The sequence below is a fragment of the Pectinophora gossypiella genome, unplaced genomic scaffold (genome assembly GCF_024362695.1).
Source record: "Pectinophora gossypiella unplaced genomic scaffold, ilPecGoss1.1 Pgos_43, whole genome shotgun sequence".
Lineage (NCBI taxonomy): Eukaryota > Metazoa > Arthropoda > Insecta > Lepidoptera > Gelechiidae > Pectinophora > Pectinophora gossypiella.
The window spans coordinates 243,428-268,469 of NW_026063253.1; the positions used below are offsets into that span (position 1 = coordinate 243,428).

General features: G+C 37.6%; 2 protein-coding genes across 6 annotated transcripts in view; one reads left to right on the forward strand and one right to left on the reverse strand.

Moving 5' to 3' along the window:
• Window positions 1–168: 168 nt before the first annotated feature.
• Window positions 169–24,949, reverse strand: LOC126381288 (calcium-binding mitochondrial carrier protein Aralar1-like). Of its 4 annotated transcripts, none has more exons than XM_050030785.1 (14): window positions 24,725–24,949; window positions 22,610–22,748; window positions 19,784–19,960; window positions 18,754–19,040; window positions 15,237–15,478; window positions 11,622–11,712; window positions 10,142–10,217; window positions 9,032–9,240; window positions 8,837–8,917; window positions 8,046–8,258; window positions 7,033–7,155; window positions 6,047–6,149; window positions 5,243–5,333; window positions 169–4,508 (listed from the first exon to the last, which is right to left on the reverse strand). In XM_050030785.1, the coding sequence occupies exons 1-14, from the start codon at window positions 24,773–24,775 to the stop codon at window positions 4,337–4,339; spliced, it is 2,055 nt and encodes a 684-aa protein (XP_049886742.1). In that variant the 5' UTR covers window positions 24,776–24,949; the 3' UTR covers window positions 169–4,336. The 4 variants fall into 4 exon arrangements, with proteins under 4 accessions (XP_049886742.1, XP_049886745.1, XP_049886743.1 ...); XM_050030788.1 differs by having other exon boundaries at window positions 24,721–24,949; XM_050030786.1 differs by lacking the exon at window positions 24,725–24,949 and adding an exon at window positions 24,108–24,206.
• The window catches only part of LOC126381289 (oxamate amidohydrolase proenzyme-like), a 28,060-nt gene continuing 26,241 nt past the window's right edge, over window positions 23,224–25,042 (forward strand). Inside the window, exon 1 of one of the 2 annotated variants that reach the window (XM_050030790.1) lies at window positions 23,224–23,338. The gene's annotated coding sequence lies outside the window, so the exon portion shown is untranslated. Of the gene's footprint in view, window positions 23,339–24,217; window positions 24,327–25,042 lie in introns of those variants that run through there. The other variant, XM_050030789.1, reaches the window with a different exon arrangement.

A 25,042-nucleotide genomic window follows, 5' to 3' on the forward strand; every position in this document is an offset into this window, starting at 1 on the left:
TAACCCCCCTGATTTGACTAGTTGGAAGCTAGCCTATTCAGCATATAACTACTTAGTTACTTATAACCATAGACTTAGTATTTATCGCGCTTACGCTTTACGAATTTAAATTTTTGACAGACGAGGTATAAATAGAGGTAAATACTTTGGGTAAATAATACAAAAAAATAATCTATTCCGATTTTATTATTAACACAAAAATGTACAATATCAATAAATATAGTAGTCACATCGGTTCTCTATCACTTGTCTTTAGTCCTATGATTCATTTTATACAATGTTGTCTTACAACATCACTTATAAGTAATTGTACAGAAGATAGGTTCAGTTAAAATTGTGCAGTTTTGGGTCATCCATAGTTTAGTTGCTACATACAAAGTGCAACACATTGATGCCTATTCAGGCGCACACAAACTTAACCTATTTTTAGCACTTAGAATAGTGCCGTCCACTTAATAAGTGCGAGAAAGAGATAGAACTAGTTAGTCCTGACAAATTAAGTGGGTGGTCGCCCGAATCGGTACCATTATCATAATTATTACAAGTTAATGATATTTTTTCTTAAATTCGCTGCCAAAATCGCTCCATACCTTTGCAAGCTCACCGTTGTTTGGCGTTCTATAAATTAATAAACACACGAAAGGTTACCATTTATTTAAGTCTACTTAAAGAAACACTTTATACTCGCGTACTCGTACCGATAGGCGTTTTAAATCAGCTTACATTTTCAATCAATAGAGATTGATCAATATCTTGATTGATGTGTTGGGTTTGAGAGCAAACCCTTGGGAGTACGCGTTCTAATTGGCAACACTGATCTATTTACCAATAAAAAATAAACAAGCTGTGACCATGACATGTGTTTAAGTACATATTACACAGCCAAGCTCAATCGAATTATTTGATAATTGGATACAATTTTGCTTGGCTGTCAAATATTTGAACAAGCGATCACAATAGTAGTAAGTTTATGTAGACTTCGATACTAGAGCCTCGTATACGGAACTCCTTTCATGGACAAGATTTTGTATGAGCGACGCCATACAAACCTACAGCAACATTTGAATAGACATACAACAGAATATAAGATATAAATATATCAGGGGGTTTAAAATGGCCACATCGAAGCAATACATCTAAGAAAGCAATATTGCTATTTGACAGTTGTTTGCATTGTGCACTTACTTTTATATGCGCAAATGTCAAATTGCAATATTGCTTTCTTAGATGAATTGCTTCGATGTGGCCGTTTTAGCCCCCCTGCTCTCACTCTGCCTGCGCAATGCGCATTAACATACTTACAAAAGTATTACAATAAATTAAATAAGTAATTAAGTATAAAATACTATAAAATAAAATATTGCATGGCGTTATCCTATACCGGAACATGTCCCTATCTATTATTGCTTTGTGTCATTTGACTCTGCAGAATTCTTGAATACTTCGGTCACATAACATACATAAATAGCCTATATACGTCCCATTGCTGGGCACAGGCCTCCCCTCAATCAACCGGAGGGGGTATGAAGCATGCTCAACCACGCTGCTCCAATGCGGGTTGGTGGAGGTGTATACTTCGGTCACATTGGTGTTTATGACCAAGTCAACCATAAATATTTTTATACTGTAATAGTTTTTTGGATTGTCTATGGTTAGTTAAGAACAACTCAATGTTATAAAATGGTGTAAGTTTTTTCGTGCCATAAAAATAAATATCGTGATTCTATAAATCCGCCTGTTTTTTATGTTAGGGCACATAAAAATGGTCCTTCGAGCCGGATCTGAACCAGCGAGCTATGGAAGAAAAGAGGGTGACAATCTCAGATTAATCGTGACTGGGAAAGTAGACGGGAAAAGGCCTGGTGAACGCAGCCTAATGCATTAGTCCGGCTAGATATTCCAAATAGGGCTGATTCGGGATGGGATAGATTGTTTTTTTTTTAACAACTGTAGTTCTGCCGTATAGCTAATCCGTCGAATCCACTAATCTGCCCAATCAACTAATCTGTAGAATTCTGAATCTGCCGAATCCAAGAATCTGTCCAGTCCCGCACAAAGGGTAGGGAAGTCACGACCCCCAGCACTGAGGAATATGACCATAAACCGGAACCTCAGGGACTGGCAACTGAGCATCATATACCGGAACACGTTCCTATTGCTTTGTAATTAATAATTTAGAAAAAAATCTTATAAAGACATTAAAATGCATAATTACAGTAAATAAATATTAAAGCTCACACAAAAGAACTTATTACGTTAAGTATTACAAAAATATTGCTATTAAATTGGAAGATATTTTTGTTATTATACTTCCCCAAAATATCCTATGTATTGAAGAAGTATTTTAATAGAATAAGGTTGAATAACATTCTGCTGAAGGGGCATTATAAAAAGAAGCTAAGTTAGTTTGATTTTAAAAAATAAGCTTACAAAATTAAGCGTATACACAACTCTTATTGCTATAATATTATTACTTTTAAGCATATTAATTTATGTATTTTATACTATGGACGAACCCAAGCTAATAATTATTATATAAAATATTTCTGATTGAAGATAACAATAGTCATCCTATCTATGGAATACTTTAATAAGTTCAATTATATCAATTGTTTCTTGCTAGTCAGGTAACATTTGCTTTGTAAGTTTGTACCTCCTGAATTATATATATCAAAAAACTAAATACCTCGTGAACATCAGACGTGATATGGGCGGGCTTGTTTCATCAACTTGCGAGATTAAGACTTCAGACAACCCGATATGACAACGAAAAGCATTATTATATCAAAAATATCAAATAAAATTTATCCGCTAGTTCGATATTAGCATATATAGTTATTTTAAAGGTAGCCACACTTACAAACTGGGTACAAACCGAAGTGTAAAACCGAAAGAAATAAGTTGACAAAACAAGCCCTAATTTTTCATAAAATCATACAAAAAACGTAACAATCAAAAGAAATAACAAAACGTTCGACTTTCAGTGATTCTGATTTTAGCTTATAATTAGAAAAATAATCTAAAAGGTATTCGCCTCTGATGAAAATAAAGGCAATAGAAACAAATGCTGCGAGGTGGCCAACGGACCGTATAAGAGATATAAAATTAAATGAGTTCGGCACAGCGCGAGCGTGAACATGGCCCTCGCACTACCGAGCCCTCTTTCTGTTTTATTTCACATTTCAATAATACTATTTATCTATTTGAAGTACCCTTAAAGCACACAGTTTCATGTTCGTTATCTTCTCTTATTAATTCTCATTCGGCTAAAAATAATTTCAATTTTACCGACTTATCAAGATCAACATCTCTTAAGGCTAGGCCTTGGTTAAAATTTAAACATTAAGTAGTGTATATCTGTGACGTGTAATTATTATTATCAATAAATGACTATGACTATGACTATGTTTTAAAAACTGGAGAAAACATGGAAATTGAACGGCAGTAAGAAAGAACATAAAAAGAGATTTTAGCTCACTTCTTATGATCCTTCACAAAAAGAATAACAAAATAAAGATTACAAAAAAATATGTAACGCATTTTAAAACCACAACTGTTATGCGTAGACGGATAAAAATAATTTCAAATGTAAAAATGTTTTTACTTCACAAAAAAGTAATAACTTATAAAAACACCACCCACGGCATCTACGCTACGTAGACGCGAGATGAATATCGCAGTTTTTATCTACGTAGACAGCTCAGCTTAACATTAGTGATAGCGCGTGTTATTTGTCACGTCTACGTCGATAGCAGACCTCGAGTCGCGGGTCGGTACAACCCGTACGAATTAACTAGACACCGCATTTATACGCGACCCGATCGACGCTTGTATATTTAACTCTTATAGGGTATTATACTTTTCTGCACACAGAGGTGGCAGCGGAAGCATTCAGAATCGGATTTTTTCGCTGTCACGAGCAAAACATATCAAAGACCGACTTTAGAACCCTATCGCATTAATACATTCGAAAATGACTTAAACTTACAGTTCAGTTTGTCATAAAAGTTAATGTGATATGGTACTAAAATTATAAACATTGATGCTCGTGGCCGTACCTCCCCTGTGTGAAGTTTGGGTAGAACCACATCTGTCAACCGCTCATTGCACTTTCCTATGCTTCTATCCTTTTCTGTTACTCAGAACCGTCATTTGCCAGAGCGAGAGAGAGCGACTGCACGTTTATGTACGCTCGTCGATTCTGCCGCGTGCAGTCGCTTTCTCTCGCTCTGGCAAATGACACTTCTGAGTAACAGAAAAGGATAGAAGTATAGGAAAGTGCAATGCGGTGCTGACAAATGTGGTTTTGTCCCTAACTGGGTATTTGAGGTTGAACCTACTGAGGTTGAGGTTTGTGGATGTGCGCGAACCTTGGCAACGCGATGCCAAACTTGGTTTCTAAGCCAGTGAGCACCGGCGTGGCTACTTGGTACCCTCCGATGTGGTCTGGCTTCTTCTTCGCTTCGTCCAGCAATGTGGATACTTGGAACTCGGAACCCGCCGGCCGTCTGGGAAGAGATTACAGTTTAGAGATGGTTGCGTGGGCCAAAAGACAACTTAGACATTGACGTTATCGTACACGCGCATCTGTAATAGTATGTGTGACGTCTGACGCCATACGATTAAAGACTAAACTATGTCCGGGGGGTAAACCTAGATCGTAAAAGGTAACTGACCTGACTAGTTGAAAAGCTCGCAAAGAAAAAAATTTAATCGAAAAAAATAAAATCTGTCTCGGACGGGACTTGAACCCACAGCTTTTGTCAAGCCGGGACGAGCGTGTTAACCATTACACAACTGGGCCCTCCTCCTGTCCATCATCATCAGCCCATTAACGTCCCCACTGCTGGGGCACGGGCCTTCCCTATGGATGGATAGGGAGATCGGGCCTTAAACCACCACGCGGGCCCAGTGCGGATTGATGGTTATTAATGACTGCTAATGCAGCCGGGAACAACGGCTTAACGTGCCTTCCGAAGCACGGAGGAGCTCGAGATGAAAACTTTTTTTTGTGGTCACCAATCCTATGACCGGCCTCTGCGAAAGTTGCTTAACTTCAACAACCGCAGTCCGAGCGCGTTTACCGCTGCGCCACCGAGCTCCTCCCTCCTATCCTGTCTGCCTCCTGTCCATGCAAAATTATTTCAGATTTTTTTCGATTTAATTTTTTTCTTTGTGAGCTTTCTCTCTCTCTCTCTCTCTCTCTCTGTGTGTGTGTTTCTTTTTAATGTAATATACTCACGATCCACCGAAGTCCACGTAGAAGAGACGTTGCAACACCTCGTATGTGAGCAGCGTCACGCCGAACTGTGGTGATGAGCGGAACACACGCGCTGGAATTATACAATGACGTTTTATTACATACCAGCTTCTGCCCGCGGTTTCGCTCGCGTTAAATTCAGGATAACACAGTTCCCTTTTCCTAATTCACCAATTTGTCGCTTCGTACCTTGAAAACTGCGAGAATATAGAATTTCACCCCCTCTTTGAAGGGGTTACGGACAGATTTCAACATTTTGTTGTTAGTCACAAATAGACCGCATACCAATTTTTAGTTTTCTGCCTTGAAAATTGCGGAATGCTCCGTAAAAACTTCCGCCTCCCGTTTTAGGGAAGTGGGTTTACTTAAGTAATTAGTAGCCGAGACCGACTGCTTAACGTGCCCTTCGAAGAACGGGTCATCTTACTATCGGACTATGAGGTGATCAGCATGTAATGTCCTAACTCTTAACCAAACTAGGGATTAGAAAGTGTTTATTATTTTAAGAACGTCTAGGGCCCTGTGCCGAGGTTTTTCTTGCAGCTTCTTTTCCCCGGCTATACAGGTTGTGACAAGCTGCAGTAGTTTTAGGCGGATAAGACGTTCGTTTTGTAAAAAATGACGATTCAAAGTGTAACTATGTTACCTACTTAATTATTAAGAATTAGAATTGTTGTGTGTCTTCAACGGGATTCGAACCCAGGAGCTCCGGATTGTGAGTCTATCACACAAGCACTGAACTAAAGAGGCCGAGGGTGGCACGTAATATTTAGGTTAAGTAGTTACCTGTGGCACCCTTCCAGAAAGCTCTAGCACCTTCTTCAGCATAGATCTTCCTCGCGGCGTCAATCACACCGTTATACGTCGTCTGGCCTGATCTCGCTACCACCTGTAATTGAAATTATGTATAAGGTAATTCATTATTTTACCTTTCTTTTTAAAATAACAACAATTTTAATAAGCGACCGAAGTGGTGGAATCTTCTTCAATCGTGTGGGTTGTGAGGTGAATTACCAACCTCATCAACCCTGGTGTCAGGGTTACTATTGAGCCGCCAAAGGCCCCTGACATGGCTCATGTAACAACTACTTACTTAAATCAGTAAGTAGTAACCGGGACCAACGGCTTAACGTGCCTTCCGAAGCACGGATCGTCTTACTTTTTGGACAATCAGGTGATCAGCCTGTAATGTCATAACCAAACTAGGGATCACAAAGTGATTTTTGTGTTATGTCCCACCGGGATTCGAAGTCGGGACCTCCGGATCGTGAGCCTAACGCTCAACCACTGGACCACGGAGGAAGTGGTGGAATTAAAATGATTTAAAGGATCTCTTGGTAAATGGTAGTGTAAAACATAACGATCTTCTAATCTCGTGAGATCAATAACTGACTTCATCAACCCTATTTAATATATAGGTTATAGGTTTATATTTATAGGTTACTTATGGTCCCGATTCCTGCAGACACCGTGTAATTTTATTTTCAGTTATACTTGTCATTTTCTTATCCGCCGAAAAGGAAGGAGACGGGTGATTGACAACTGTTAATTTTAAAATGAATAAGCGACTGAATGAATAACCCGGGCGAATAAAATAGGCACCTCGCTGATATGCAACCCGTTAGACTCGTGCATGTAAAATTTTAAGAGGATTCTTTAAATTTCTGCCGGACTTAATGTCAGACTTATTCAAATTCAAAATTTAAAATTGATGTTCTAAATCTATCTTTATTTAGTTATCAGAATTTAATATTTTTATAACCGAATATTACCTGTAGCCGGGTCTTGATGACGTCAGCGGGCGTGACGAGCGAGGCGGCGGGGATGCCAGCAATGGCACCTGACACCAGCAGCGTCAGTGGGTGGTTGTACCCGTTCTCGTCCGCGAATTTGGCCTGCGGACAAACATATTGGCTTACCACTATAATTTACACCTTTTCTTTTTTTTCTACACTTTGAATAATAATAATCTTTAATTGGAAAAGTTGCGCAAAAAGAAATGAAGTCTCTGACTCCTAGACTATCACAACCTAGACTGACACAAACTAAAACAAATAAAAAAAACTTATTATATTGGACCAAATACAGTCCAACCCGCACGGCAGAACAACCGCGCCGAATTTTATATCGAGAGCCGATAACCGTACAACATCTATCCACTTAGATAGCATTCGCTGTATCTCAGCGAGTAATAATAGTGTATAGTGTGTCTTGAGGGAGACACTTGCTAGTTTTTTGGTTTATAAACCGCCGAGGCAGTTATAAAACGACGCACAAAACAAGATTACAAAACTTGTTACCACCTTAAGAATTAAATATTTTACTTGGTGTTGCCAACAGCATTTATTCGTCGAGGCCCTAGATATAATTCGCGCCGCGCGTTTTTTACATAGCATTCTCCATTATCTAGTCAAACCGTTACCGTACCGTATTAGTTGTCTTTGATTACTTGTGGCTCTGCCCACCCCATTAGGGATTACGGGCCTGAGTTTATGTATGTATGTAGTCAAACCGTTTTCTTTAGACGAGACTTTTCTGGTTGTCTCAGACGACATTGTCTACTTGGCTGGACAAATTGAGAGCGTTGGGGGCTCTCACCCGGCACAAAAAAGTAAGAGAACAGGCCTGAGGGCGTCCAGTTGGGACCGAACCTTAGCTCAAGGCATCGTCTGAGGATTATATTTGAAAGAATTAATATACCCTAGTGGGCCGTAAAGGGGTGACCACACGGCAAGGTTGGTTTCGGGGCCCTAAACTGTTATAAGTTATAGTAAAAGGAACTTACCTTAACATGAGCATAAGCAGGGAAGTAGATAGCGCTGAAGGGTACATCCCTAAGCAGACAGGCCTTCGCCCCCTTGTAGAGGCCAAACAGCCCGAGGTCTTTGACCACGGACCACGCGCGCACTTTACTGGCGCCCGCGATCTCGCCGGCGACCTGAAGACGAATCTTGACGATCTCTAGGGGGTTTGTAAAGACCACCTGGGAGCCACCAGCCTGAAATAACAAAATAATACTTTCAATAGAACTTTAAAGTGAATGACATAAGAACAAAAAAAACATTTAAGCACAGCATAAGCTCATTATGAACACCTCACCGAGCTTCACACATAAACTAATGACACATTTAAACTATTTTACACCTAAATTTATTTTAAGTTTTCCTTAAAATTTAGATTACACGAAAAAGAGAGAGGCAGAGCGTGTGGTAGACTTTGCCGTTGTAGTATTGGCGTATACAGAGTGTAAGTGACATCGTAACGAGAATTTTAGGGATGATTCAGATTCAGACCATGATTCTGAGTCGATATCAAGTCGAATTTTCCGTCGCAAAAGCATAGAAATGAAAAAAAAAACATGAATTTTGCGACGGAAAATTCCACTTGATATTAACTCAGAATCATGGTCTGAATCATCCACCTTAGTATATTACGATGCCACTAACACTCTGTGTAGCCTCCTAGACACTGTATGAATCATCAGGATAAGATGTATGAGGCCCGATTATGCTGATAAACGATAATATTCACAGCTAACTCTACTTAGGTATAAGAAGATAAATTGATAATACTTACGCATGCTCCAGCGATAACTTCTCCGAGGATCGAAATATTACCCTTGGAGTCGCTTAATTTGTCGCGAACCAAGTCGTTCATCTGAAAGAAAAAATAGATTACTAAAGCTGAAGTGGTGGTGGACGTAAGACCTAATTATAAGATATAGGTATGTCTTTGACCTGTTGTGTATACTTAATAAATAAATATACTTACAGTAAGCTTGATAGCCTTTTCCGGCGCGACTCCGATGAGTTGTGGCACGAGACCCCTGTAGAGGCCGAAGACACCCTCGTGGCGGATGACCTTCTTGAAGCAGTCCCACGAGTTACGGTACGCCACCTCACCGATGAACGAGCCCGTACGCTGGTTCTGCATTCGAGTCTTCACCAGGTCGATTGGGTATACCGCTGACGCGCCAACGGCTAGGAGACGAAGATTTCGATCAGATAATAAAGAAACACTTCACTACATAGTATAAAACAAAGTCGCTTTTTCTGTCCCTATATCCCTATGTACGCTTAAATCTTTAAAACTTCGCAACGGATTTTGATGCGGTTTTTTTTAATAGATAGTGTGATTCAAGAGGAAGGTTTATATGTCTAATTACATCCATTAAATAGTGGAGAAATACTGTTATTTTTTAATTTTTTCCTCAGCATTGCACCCGAGCGAAGCCGGGGCGGGTCGCTAGTATACAATAAAGACGTTTTAGGGCCACTAAGACAAGTGGTTACTTTATTTATGTTACTAATGTAACCTACGGTACTGACATAACAGATAAATAGGGTGTTAGTGACCTCGTAGCGAAAACTTTGAGGGATGATTGAGACCATGATTCTGAGTTGATACCAAGTGGAATTTTCAGTCGAAAAATTTATGATATATTTTTTGTTTTTTTTTTTTAATTATTTTCAGTTCCATACTTTTGCGACCATGGTATAACAAAACCAGGTATGCTCAATCCTATGAAAAGCTGCCATTGCTAGCCGTCTGACCACCACTTACCACCACCACTGTGTTACCATTAAATTAGTCCAACAATCCAAGGACGCAAATTTTATTATTGAAAATTAAGTGAATTACTGACTAATGTATTTAATTAAAATACTGTTACTTGTCACATTAAGTAAAGTTTTAATGATTTACTAAAAGTTCAAAATTGTCTAGCAAAGTAAATTAAAAACATTGGTCGTGGGTAATTTATTTTTTACGAAAAGGCAACGCAGGTTGGTAGGAAATAAAAGGGTTTAGAAGTGGGTGCGTATACTATAGACCGCTGCCTACCCCTTCTGGGATATGGGCGTGATGTTATGTTATACTTACCACCAGCAATAGAACCTAGCGTGAATCTGTACGTGCTCTCCAAGATCTGAATGAAGACGCTTCGCTCTTCCGGACTCTGGAACAAACATACGCCGTATATTTACCATATTTTCCAATATACATAGCGTTTTGAAACACAAGTATAAGAGAGTGCTATGTACCTACTTGATAAAGTTTTACTTTTAGCCTTGCTTTTAGCGAAGAAATAAAGGGTCATTTAATGAATACTAAATGTGACTTTCTAACTCCAGATGTTCGATATTAACGATAAATTAATTGACTCTGATTCCTGCAGACACCTAATTTTATTTTAAGTTTAACCACCATTTTCTTATCCGCCGAAAAGTTAAGGGACGCGTGATTGATAGCTGTTAGTTTTAAAATGAATGAGTGAATGAATGAATTATCCGGTAGAATAGTCAAATGCAACCCGTTTGACACGCGCTGTCAACTTAATTTTCTCGGGTTATTGAGAGGGCTGTTTAGATTTGTGCCTACACGTGTGTTCTATAAATTGTATACTGACTATTACCCGTCCCTTTCCTTTTCGGCTGATAAGAAAATGACAGGTATAACTTAAAATAAAATGAGATGGTGTATACTGGATCAGTACAATTATGTATGTAACAATAAATTTCTAAACGCTAGGACAATCAAAAGTAGCTAGCTTATGCACATTTTAGCGGTGACTGAAATGTACTTTGTGAATAGTTTAGGAAATAGTGTATTATAATGAAGAGTGATTGGCAATATGTAAATATGAATGTTTATTTTTAGGATTCCGTGCCTTAAATTTTCAAAACATTCTTGTGTTTTATTCATACCCATATGATACCCAAAAAAATAGAGGAACTAGTGTTTCCCTCCGTCCTGTATGTAAAAGTTTTTTTTTTATCGACTCCATCTCTGCCGCTGCTGTATGTGGTTCCTATGTATGAGCTTAGTATAAAGCGAAAAAAACTTATCGACTAGCGCATTCAGGTGATACTTGCAGAACATTAAAAAGACGATAGGAGCGAGATTTTGGCTTTTTAAAAATAAAACATTGATTTCTTCGACGTCAGCCACCACCGGAACTACAAAAATGTTATCATCTTTCGCACAAACTTACAAAACTTGCCTAAAACCAAACCTTTGTGATATCAAAATACCAATTGTCCAAAATCTCACCGTATAAAGTGAAAAGGAAACATAGAAACATCATAATCGTCGACCTCACTTACCCATATCATTTCCAAAAGGTTTAGTAACCGATATTTTCTTAACATATTTACCTCCTCCTTTTCAGCAGTGTAAGAAAGAGAAAAACACATATCTATCAGTTAGTGATGTCTCTTTTACTTTTGCTGTTTAACGACTAATAAAGCTACTTAGCTTATCCTAAACATACATTTTTGTCTGCTCCTGTAAGAATTCAGTGTTAGAACAGCACAGCTGTATGATTTTCGTGTGTGGGTGAGGGAGATAGTTATATACTTACGGATACGGCTTTAATTTCTGCGATGCGTCGGGACACATGTTTGAAGTACTGTTCCGGCGTGATGGTGTGGAGGTCGTTGTACACGATTCGACTGGAAAAAAAGAAAAAATAATCCTTACAAATTACATTTCTTAACATTCAAAGGAGATTGACCAAAAGTGGTCCAAATGTCCACCACTAATGGGACCTATATATTTGAATAGGAATTAAATACTGAGTAATTAACACCAAGACCGCATTAAAAATATGCTGCCAGTAAAAAGTTATGGCTAATCATAGCTGGCGAGGTGTTAAAACTATTTACATCTGCTTACCTCCATAGAGATACCGGCGTAATGTTTGTTATGTTATACAATTAGAATACTCGATTGTTTAATTTGTAGGACCTGTAACTGCTGTATTATGATATTAAGTTGTTTTGTAAATATTTTCGGAAACAGAAATGTTAAAAAATATGATTTTTATTGATCAGGTTTGGTGGAAATTACTCAGTATTTAGTAACCTATTTGGTTATATAGGTAAGTTTCGTTAGTGGTGGATATTTGGACCAAGTTTCATTGGTCCAAATAGGGCCCAATTCATAGTGCCGTTCAATATTTAAAAAGTAGAGTCAGTGCTTTAACATAAGGTACCACTTTCACTAACAACGCCCTTATATACCAGTATCCTTACGTTAGAGAACTGTCTGATCGTATAAAATAAACAACAACAGTTCTAATATGAACTGTTAAATGTCAACGATGAACATTAAAAAGATCATCAGACACAAAACATTGTGTTTTCGATATGATAATGTCTACTACATACAGTAGTGTGCTTTAGCATCAAAATGTGTAATAATATCGTAGAAAATCATGCCAAACATCATGGGATAAAACTAGCAAGGGTAACTGGAACGAGCATGAAAATAGTTGAGTAAAATATTTATTTAAGGGTGTATACTATGTATACTTAAATATGTATACTTAATAGTCTATTTAACACAGACAATAAGAGTGAATAATAAGGGTCTCAAAGGGTAAGAGTCAGTAAGAAGGGTTTTAAAAGAGTAAGAGTCAGTAAGAAGGGTTCTAAATGGGTAAGAGTCAGTAAGAAGGGTTCTAAAAGGGTAAGAGTGAGTAACAAGGGGCAAAAAGAGCTAAAGTCGGGTAAACAGAACGGACTTGCTGTGACTAATCCCTGAAGTGCCTCGCAAGCCTAGTTTGGCTGGGAAACCCTCCTCTCTGGACTCGGCAATGCAACAAAACTACAATTAAGTCAAATATTACCCTCAAAATCTTCAGCTATTTTTTAACAACTAACTGATAGAACATATAATGCCCGGTGATAAGTAGCATGGATTATTTGAAAATTTTGCGAAAGCCTATGTATCTGACAATAACTTGTGTCCTCATTATAACAATGCGACCTTCAACCAATAGATGCAGCAAATGTCTACTTAAAGAAACGTAGAACGGTTATTGTTTAACGCGTGAGACAATTGTCTCGTGCCGCAGGGGCAGATGCAAAAATATAATTTTAGTCGTTATTCTTATTCTTTCAAAGCCCAGCGGGGCATAAAAAGGCCACATAGCAGCAATTCATCTAAAGGCAATATTGCCTTTTGACATTTGTTGGCATTGCGCACTTACTTTTATAAGCACAAAGATATTGTGATATCCAGCGGAGGTACAGTTCGTTGCGGTGTAGATTGCCGCTTTGGTATATCGCTATAAACATGTGTTTGTAAAAACAAGCAGTCTATGCTGCGCGAGCAACTTCGTTGGGTGTCGCAATTTGATTGTACTTGTCTTTAGTATAAGATGTACTAGTATAATAATATGTGGGATTAATGTCGGGACAAACCCTTTTAGGGTTTTCCGATGTTAACTATTTAAAATGTAGCATTAAATTGTATCTATGATAAATAAATAAATAAAAAAAATGACAAATTGCAATATCGCTTTTTAGGTGAATTGCTTCGATGTGGCCTTTTTAACTATACTATAAAAACGTAACATGATAACAGTCACATATCTCGCGTCTCTTGTACTAAGATGTATACCTTTAGTGCAAAAGAGATAATAATATACTCTCGTCTCTTTCGTACAAGACGGATTTTTGGTTGAGATATACATAGTACATATCTCTGTCGTGCGGTCATTCTAAATCTACTCTAATAAATATGATGAGCTATTGTTATGGGCGTAGGGCTGATATCCTGTCGCCTATAATGGTACCTAGCTTTCATTTTTTTAAATTACTTGCAATGATTCTGACCCATTTATAACTTGAGTAGTATCGTCGGCCTTAGATTAGATATTATTACAAATGTCAAGAATTAAGGTCAACGGCTCGTGTAGTTTATCAACGAATTCGCGTCAGTGGAGGTTTCCCAATATTACGTTATCGACCCTGATAAGCAAAAGATAGATATAAGTTGTTTATGAATGATTTGCGAATACCTGGTTGCTAAGAAAACTTACATCATTAGAACTTTTTGATAGAATTTATCAGGCCCCATATTGGACCAAGATCCCTGGTCTCTCTACCCCTAAATTATGGTGTTAGATTTTGCATCCTAAAAACCGTAGCTACTTAGGTACATCTCAACATCACTAATTTAAGAGCCACGCTCTTGTCGGTGTAGCATTGTCCATGCTACTTTTTAGGGACAAATAGGGCAGTGGTTTCCCTCTTGCCTTCCGCCCCGCAGTACTCTGTCTGACGCGAGTGGGATGGCGCCCAGAATAATATCTAATTAACATAATACATGCACCATATGTTAGAAACTAATCTGTTTCTACTTTAGTCAAAATTGCAATAGATGTTTTGGTTATCTATAAAACATTTGATTTCCGCACATAATTATCAATTTAGACTTTGTTACTAAGGTACTATGGCGGGTCAGCACTATCTATGTACCTATCTATATATAGTCACAATATGAATATGTAAACCATCTTATCAACCATTAAAGACGGCTATTTGGCTATTACGTTATGCACTGTCAGACCTAACAGGAAGCTCGGTGAAGTGTAGATTCTCGCGATGATCTCACCTCACCTCTGACTACCCCAATTGGTTATTGGCAATTATAGTCGTGAGCTTCCTCTTATCGCGTGGGTTGTGAGGTGAAATACCAACCTCATCAAACCTGGTATCAGGGTTATCACTGAGCCGCCAAAGGCCCCTGACATGGCTCATGTAACGACTGCATACTTACGTCAGTAAGTATGTAACCGCGATCAACGGCTTAACGTGCCTTCCGAAGCACGGATCATTTTACTTTTGGACAATCAGGCGATTAGCATGTAGCGTCCTAACCAAACTAGGGATCACAAAGTGATTTTTGTGATATGTCCCCACCGGGATTCGAACCCGGGGCCTCCGGATCGTGAGCCCAACGCTCAACTATTGGACCACTTAGGCCGTTAGCTTATGTTATGCGTCGTGAGCTTATTTTGTGACTTCAATATCAACTATAACCATACCATCATAAATCATCTTCATCATTTCTATTAATACCTACAACTATACCCCATCCTAATTAACTAGATACCTGGCTTCTACACTGTCTACTAGCAAGACATCGAGTTAAATCGGATTATAATGTGAATTGGAAAGTAACTCACCCATTTGAATGATGAATCATGTCGCAAAGAGTGAACAGGATATCGACTTCTAGAGGAGTGATTTGACTCATCATCTGGGCGGAGTGAAGGAATTCTTCTTTCGTGACTTCGTGCGTGCGAGAACCGTTAGTAGCGTTGAGATAGACCCTCTTGATAAGCTCCATGTTGTTGAGTAGTGAGTTGAAGGCCATGTAGTAGGGGAAACTGATCTTGCGCTCGCCTTGGGGGAAGCCGCCTGAAGCCTGAAAATTAAAACGTGTTTATATACATGAATTTAAGGTCCATGACGTCCAGCGAGGTCAAAAATCGAACGGTATTTTGAGAAATAATAGAACTGCACTAGTGGTTCAAATATTTATGTTTGAGATGTACTGACATAAAGTCGTAACGCCGACAGTGCTTTTAAAATCCAAACTCCATTGTTTTACTATTGTGTCTGGAAACCTCGGCTTTACGAGGATAAGAAAAAAAAGGCGAACGGGTGAAAAACACAATCTGGTGTCAAGTGTCGTTCGGTTACTTTACGACGTTCACCAGGTCATCTAGTAAATAAAAAAATATGAATATATTCGGTATTCCCATATTAAAATATTTTGTGGTGAGTTATGTAATTTCACGTAGTATTAGAGAACTATCTCTATCCGACGGGGCGCATAGAGAATATGACAAAATAGCCGTGACTGATATTTTTATCATGTCATGCGTGTAATATGTCACAGGCACGCATCATAGTCCTGCTGGTGTGGTGTGTTAGGTGTGAGTACCGAGATGAAGACTGACAGAAATGAATGGAAGAGGAATACATGTTAAAGAGGAATAAGAGCAGGTGGATGATGATGATGATGATGGATGATGATGTGATCTGGACAAGGAATAATAATATCTACATCATAAGTAATAAACTGAGTTGGAAGAGTAAAATATGAAGCAGAGATATGAGGTTGCTATACTATAGGTTGTTACTATAGTAACATTATTATACATCAATATTGCCTAAAACAGGACGCAGATAAAAATTACTAACAACGATCTTTTTGTTACAATGTAATTTTTATAATAGTAAAACAATAGAGTTCCTTATTTACTTTTATCTAATCGTTGTAGTTTTAAAAAAAGAACTCAAAAACCGTTAGATTCAATGACCGTTAGGCAAGATTTTGAGTGCAAAGAATTAAAAAAGTAAGAAATATTATGTTTATTGTGATTCCAGGAATTGTAATCCTATTTTAATTAGGTACCTTATGGTATTGATACCTGCAGGTATTCTGCAGACTATCTGTCTCCATCGCATATGGTAAGAATTAGATTTTTGTAAGCTAGAAGAACCTAGAAGGAATATATTGACCAAATTGGAGATGTCCTTAGAAAAGGTTTAGTACGATCTACTCTGAACCGGCGTACGTGTATGATGAATGTCGAGGAATCAAGAGAAGTGTGTCAGGATCGAAGCAAAAGGAATTCTATTGTTTCTGCTTACCCCGGTGGGAAATAGGCGTGAGTTTTATGTATGTTTGTATGTGTAGATTTTTGTAAAGTGGTTTTGGCAGGAAAAAGCACTATGATATTGAATTTCCTCAATTTAGCAACTATAAGTAGCACTTAAGATAACGATGACGTAACATGCTGGTCTTACAGGAAGGATAAATGTCGGAAAATACTGTTAAGTATCTTGGTTTTTAAATGTCATTATTGGCTTTCCAACATACCGATATTTTCTTAAAAGTTTTCCAGTATTTACCCATCGTGAAACTAGGTTAGTCGTGCCCGTTGGATTTGTTAGTGAGTATTTTTACTTTTAATTTGTATGTATCTAGTAATTTGTTTTAATTGGCAATAGGCTATTCGGCTACTTTTAGAAAATCATCTTATTTCATTTATTTATTCAGATATGCCAAAATACTCAAAAACGCTCGACGTAAGTACGGCAATATTCGCAATGTCTATTTGTTTGCGTCTCTGTGACGTGTCGGGGGATTCAACCAATCACAAGCGTTTTCGATCACATGACCGGACACCAAAAAATATTGAATTTCTTTTATAATTTTTGATTAAAATATTGCATATTTTTACCAAAAAATCATAGAAAACGGTTTTTAAATATAAAATCTATTAAGATGACCAAAATTCGAGGTATATTTTCACACCAGTCAAACACCCTATTTAGATTAGAGTTCCTCCTACCCGTTTATATACTGTATTTTCTGTCTTTTATTACGACGCTGTGTATTGTAAACCTACAAACCTACTACTGGCCAGCTACGTTTCATCATCACTAATTCAAGAGCCACGCTCTTGTCGGTGTAGCATTCTCCATGCTACTTTTTTGAGAAAAATAGGGCAGAGGGAAATCCCTCTTACCTTCCGCTACGTTTAAGAGTGGTATTAATAAACCAATCTCAGCTTTGAGACGGCCCTCAAGATCATGTCAATGTGACAGTTCTCATATAAAAACAGGGACTTGAGCATGATCTTGAGGGCAGTCTCAGCTGAGATTAATTTATTAATACCACCCTAAGTCCCATGTGATAGGGGGCGAGTCTTTTATAATTGACCGGGCATAAATCCTTGAAACCACGTCACATCAATTGTCTATGATCCAAAATGAATTCAAATTCGTAAAAATCGAATTCAGTTGTTTAGAACCCGACGTGTAAGTCACGTGCTGTCCGAAAGAGGCTATCAAGGATTTTTAGATTTTATTTATCTATGCTATAAGTCTATTTTGTAATAAAAGATAAAAAAGGTAAAATGTAATGTAACAGAAACCAAGATATACTTTCATGCGTAAGTGTACCCGAAAGGGTCTCCCGCGTTGTTAAGTTATCAAAGGCCAAAGTATAAGCGTTATTTTGATGCGTGTACGATTTGCTTATCTCTGATCGAAGTATACAATCGCGTGTGATGTGATGAGTAACAAAGGTCGAGTGTTTTATGAGATAACTAAATATAATAATTCAAGTATAGAATAAAGAATAATACTGCGTATACAGCGTGAGAGTGACATCGTAACGAATACCGATTACCCCCCTCAGTATTCGTTACGATGTCACTTCCACCCCGCATAAGTACGTACGGGTGTTAGTGACACCGTAACGAATACTGAAGAGGATAATTTCAGGCCATGATTAATATCAAGTGGAATTTCTTGTCGGAAAACTCATGAAAGTTTTAGTGCTTCTTTTGTATTATTTTCAGTTTCATATTTTTGCGACGGAAAATTCCACTTGATGTCAACTCCGAATCATCCCTTAAAGTGTTCGTTACGATGTCATTAACAACCGGTAGATTGGTAACTCTCTTCAGATTTACCTCACCCCCTTTGGGTCCTACTTTAGTCTAAATGACCGTAAGTTGATAGCACGTGATAATCACTAATGATCAAAATATGATTTCGAAAACGAATTCGACAATCATTGGTTTTAGGCCTGTGCTGGATTCGAACCTGCGACCTTAAAGTGAGCGGTAAGCGTTCTACCAACTGGGCTACTACGACTCTAATAGAAAGAGAAGTACTTACATTTATAACCTTAGTCTTCATCTCCTTAGTAAGCAGATGGTTCTTCACGGACAGCATAATATCCCTGAAGTCTCCAGAACTGATAAACCCAGAGGCGTTTTTGTCGCATTTCTTGAAGGCTTCCACTCCATACTCCTCGTGGAAGTCGTGAAGGAACTGGCTGAACTCAGGGTAGGTCACTAGACGTTTCCTATCCTTACCGAAGTAGAGGCGGATGAATGTACTCTCCATATTGAAAGGTAGTTTCTTGTGCAGAGCCGTCTTCTGCATGACTTCGGCGAATTCGTCTGTGGACAAGAGATAATACAACAATAGTAGTCAGAGGTACATCCATCAGAGGTGTGTAATGACCCATCTTCCATCAACAATCCTCTCATTATTGACGGACAACAAGTCACCAGGTGTGACGAATATAAATATTTGGGCACCATGTTACACTCGTCTGGCAACCTGGACACAAACATACAGCATCGGATAGCGGCAGCCTGGCTTAAATGGCGGGAAGTAACTGGTGTAACCTGTGACAAACGTATGCCCGTTAAGCTCAAAGGCTTAGTGTACAAGAGCATGATCAGGCCAGTCTTGACGTTTGGTAGTGAAACGTGGGCAGTAACGCAGCGCCAAGTCCAGACCATTCAAGTCGCTGAGATGAAAATGCTTAGGTGGATGTGCGGAGTGACGATGCTCGACAAAATCCGTAACGAATACGTGCGCGGCAGTCTCGGCGTACGCGACATCTCCGAAAAGCTACAAGAGAGCAGGCTCCGTTGGTTTGGGCACGTAAAAAGAAGACCTCCAGATTATGTGGGTAACGTTACAGCCAATCTAAACATACAAAATCAGAAATCAGCAGACCCCACCATCAGATGGGAATAATAAATGCCAAGGAGAGAGAGAGAGAGTAGTCAGAGGTACATCCATCGCAAGCTGAACTAAGTAAACATGCTATGTTAAATAGGGTATAAGTTTGGTAGGATTTTCAATGTAAGTCGATATCGTTGAACATACACCAGTAAAGATAAATTCTTACCAAATCCAACAAGTCCATTGCCGTTGGTGTCGAAGAGTTGGAAGGCGGTCTTATACAGTGCGTCCGGCACACACAGGAGTCCCTCGAACGTTTGGAACTCCGAGAAGGAGATGAAGCCGTCTTTGTCCATGTCGACGATGCCAGCGATGAGCTGCACCGACTCCTTGTTGTAGTCATCTGGGGATGAAAAAAGCAATCATCATTTACTGTCATAAATCTCGTCATCACTCGTTTAAGAGCCACACCCTTGTCAGTAAAGCATACTCCATTCTTTCAGGTCAACTCAAGTCTTTCATTTGTTTAAGGGTGGTATTAATAAACTAATCTCAGCTGAGACTGCCCTCAAGATCATGCTCAAGTCTCTGTTTTTATATGAGAACGTCACATTGACATGATCTTGAGGGCAGTCTCGAAGCTGAGATTACTTTATTAACACTTTCAAGGACAGAACGTCTAATGACGTTCCTATTTCAAGTTCTCATACTCTCATACTACCTATTATGAACCATCAATGACCCATGGTTTCTGGTTAATACCACCCTAAGACACGACGTTCGCGTTCCCTAAATCATACCATACATCATCATCTCCCTAGCATTATCGCGTTTTTTACATACTTTTATATAGAGTATTATGGGAGCATTGATACAATATATTACTCTATTCTTCTTCTTGTCGTGTGGGTTATGAGGTGGGTTAACAACCTCATCAACCCTGGTCAGGGTTATTATTGAGCCGCCAAAGGCCCCTGACATGGCTCATGTAACGACTACTTACTTACATCAGTAAGTAGTAACCGGGACCAACAGCTTATCGTGCCTTCCTAAGCGCGTATCATCTTACTGTCCGACTGTGGCTCTATTAACATCATTTGATGGAAATATTGTTTGCTACGAATTTACTAGGCATTCAATAATCGGAGCATCTATTAACAAGTAACATGGCTATAGTCCGGTATATAGAGCTACGTACATTATTTATTAATCTTCTTAGCGAGTTTCTATTAGATAATAATAAATAAAATAAAAATAAAATATGAATTTATTTCTGTAAATCAGTTACAATTATTGGACAGGTCTCCCCAGTAAGTAATCAGATACTTGTGTTGGGAATGACCCGCAACTTCCCTTAAGGCTAGGTAAGTACAGTTTTACAGATAATTGAGCCTCTTAATTTTATTTAGATAACAACAAGTTTAGATAATTTAAGTTAATTAATATAAGTTAGTGTTTAATTTATAAGTAAGTTATAATTTTTGATGTAGGTAGGTTTATATTTTAGTTACATGCGTGTGTGTATGTGTGTGTGTGTGTGTGTGTGTGTGTGCGTGTGCGTGTGTTTAGTGATTAGTATCATATACAACCTTAACAGACCTATTCTTATCATAACTATCTCATGCGAAGTAACCTACACAATAAGGGACTTTCCAGGCTACGTTCACCAAAAACAATATAGAATAGATGGCGCTGTACAGCTTTCACGAGATAATTACCTATTTTCTTATCACTCGGGTACATATATAAAAATAATTGTTTGATGATATTTGGATGACATTATATGTTGCAATATGTTGCTACCTATATTGCTTCTCTATATTTTGACCTGAATAATAATGGGTGGAAGATGTAATTGTGCCTGGGTGTACTAAAAAGGGTCATCATTACAGCAAAGAAGAGAATGGAGAACTTCTAAAAAAAGGATATGAATATTAAGAAAAATATTCATATGTCTGTTATCCATGAAATTAGAAGGTCAAACGAAGAAAAATATGTACAGTGCCATCTAGTTTTTGAGGAATACAGCCTGAAAACTCCCTTATTATATTAAGTTTCAGATTCAAGTAAATTTTATGTTAGGCAAGCTTATTATAATATTGTTTGATGCAAGACAGCATTATGCTTGTAGGTATAATATCAAGGCTGAAATACCTGCAATTTTCTTGGAAAAGTAATAACGATAAAATGTAGGTGAACTAGTACAAATGCATGTGCAATCAATTAATATCTAGTTCATTTCTTATCTCTTCTAGTCTAGTTTATCACAGGTGTGGAGTTGAACATTTCTAAATAGATAAAACATTCGAAAATGTTGGACCAATAAACGGCCGATAGTGTGATCACTTGGTGCAATATGGTTCATCACATCCTTTTTAGGACTTTGTCTTCTGAATACTTGAGGCTCTGCTTATACATTAGAGCGTTTTTGTGAATGACATGAAGAATGTGGTAGAAGTAAAGAGAGATTTTCCAGGTTATATTCCTCAAAAACAATATAGATGTCGCTTTACAAATTTTTCTTCGTTTAACCTTCTAATTTCATGTATAACAGACACTAACATTCATATTTTATCCTTGTTTTTGGGTATAAATGATAACCCTTTTCATTACACCCAGGCACAATTCCATCTTCCACCCATTATTAGTCTGATCAAAATAAAGAGAAGCAATATAGGTAGCCACATAATTCTATACATACTGTCATCCAAATATCAAGCAACAGTTATTATCACTAAAATATGTACAACGCCATCTATATTGCTTTTACTGAACGTACCCTGGAAAATCCCTCATTATATGACTTGAATAGGATGAATAGGATTGGAATAGGAGGTGCGAAAATGCCCTTAGAGTTTATGGGCCTAAGTTTAGCAGATTAGGTATAATAGGATGGGCAAAATCAAAAGTATATATCGAATAACAAAAATGCAGTCACTCGGGTGTGGTTCATTGCTATAGAATAGATAATTACTAAATAGAAGAAGCCTGGAGAAGCCTAATGTACTAAAAGCCTAGTGTATCCAATGAAGTATAGCGTAAAAACTCTTACCTTCATCGAATAATCCAAGATACTTCCGGACGAAATCTTCACTAGTTATATACTTCTCGCCGTTGCGGTCGACGGTGGCGTACTTCAGAAATATATCATGTAGTTGCTTTGTATCTGCTCGTTTTAAATAACCAGTCCCCTGTAAAACACGTACAATCTTTATTATAGACACAACTTTAGATAAATAATTAAATATTGAATTGCATTTGACATGCACACTCTTAATATGGGGAAAACCTATTATTAATTTTGTTAATAAAATCTAAATGTAACAAATGAAGACATAATTAAGTTATTAAAATGTTGAAAGACTTTTTGTTTTCACACTATTGAAAAAAATTTAATTATAGATTTCAACGCTTAGTAATTTACTATAGCTGGGGGTTATCTACAATAGTTTAACCTCCTTCAAGGATATCTAATGTAATATTAGATAATACTACGTTCTCAAGTAGGTACTACATAGAAACTGAAATCCATTCCTTATTTTGATTACAAACTTACTGAATTATGCTCCATAGTCTAATCAAGCTATGAGGAAATGCCTGCGCGCGTTTATGGAACATATATTAAGCTATTAGTGTGACAATGCCTTCTCACTATCAACTGCTATCCTATCTCCAGCTCACAAGAACAATATAGCATTATGGCATTGTTAACCGTTTACACTATAGTATATTACAAACCACTGAACCGTATGCAGATACTTTTCCTTATTGAAGGTGCAAGGTAAGATTTTATTATATCCTTGAGGTAAATACTGCAATATTATAAGATCATAAAAAGTATTTGTTACTAAACTCTAGTGAGTAACTCTTTCTAGAAGTAACATTATGGTACTTATTCACATTAATTTGAATTGTATCCATACTCCTTGCATGATTGCACTTCTTATACACTTACATTATGATTATTGTGCAACCTTCCCTGGCAATTTACAAGCCTTGCACGTAGGCATTGTAATGATTGTTAATGTTATGGTAAAACTGTGTATTTATTACAGCATCGAACCATGATAACTTATCTGTCATTCACAGTATGCGTGAGTAGTTATAGATACCAGCCAATATAGGTTATGTAACAATTTATTTACATTCCTTCTGAGGAATATAACCAACAATTACTAAAACGCTTCTTATGATATTTAAATGGATAATTTCAGTCCCTATTCCCTACTTTAGACATTCCATTCAAGAAGTTAATTAATTCAAATGATAGAGTTGTTTTGAAAACAAACAAGTTTCAATATCGCAAATTATTGCAATGCATAACAATTAAAAAGAAAAATAAGTTAATTAAGATAAAAATTAAAACAGATTCCGAACCGAATGCTGTGCAACTTAAAAACAATATTTCTTCAACTTAAAAACACATATAATCAGTAACACTGGCCACTTGTAAATTAACACACATTTTTCTAAAAGGAACTTTATATTCAAAAAGTTCACATAAAAACTTTTGAAAAAGGAGAACCAGATAAAAAATATATTTGAATTACCCGACGAGAAGTCATTTTGTCATGAAGACTCAAATTGAACTGAATTGATGGTTATTGGAACAGTTGACGTAACAGATAAGAAAATTATTATCTTGTGTGCTCAACTAATTTAAACATCTCACAGGGTTTTACATTCCCTGTATCATTCTTACTAGACTGACTTGTGTACACATAAATTAACAAAATAAATTCACTCCTTTTTCTAATGAGTTTTTAAAGGTGAGTTTTAATAGTTTTATTTGAAAATAGAATCTACATTGCTTGTCTTGTTTTTCTGTATGTTTGTAACCAGGGTCACAGAGGTTAGGTTGGCTGATTATCTAACAATATGTTGTATTAATTGCTACAAAATTTGAATATTTTGAATTCATAATATGATTGTATATGCCGGTTCTAAACGCGCTGTCGTAGAGTGAGGGTGTACCTGTCGTGCAGATATGCCAAAAACCTGCGGCAATTGACGTTACAATACTAGTTCAAGGGCGGACGTTCCAAGGGCACCCAGAACGTGTAAATGTTGTAAGTTGCCGCATAACAACAACAGCATGCAGCATGTCCTTCGACTCCGCCAATTAACAAGTTAATTACCTATCGGAACACAGTAAAAACTTACCCACCTCTTCACAGCTGGCCTTAGTTATCAAAGGGCTAAACAACGATGTGAACATTACAGTGTTTTTCGTCACTACACTAATTTTTTTGCAATGAAAAACCTGTAATGTTTAGTCAGCAACAACTATGTCAAGTTCGTTTGTCCTGATAACACGTCACGGACACGTAAAAATAATACAAATCTATTTTAGTTAATCACGCGCGGCTCTCATGGTATTCTCATCCGCCCGGCAATGATTAATCCTAACGATTTACGTTCGCGGTTAGCTCTGTAGCATACTAAAACAATAGCCGACTTCGCAACATGGTCGCATAAAGATTTT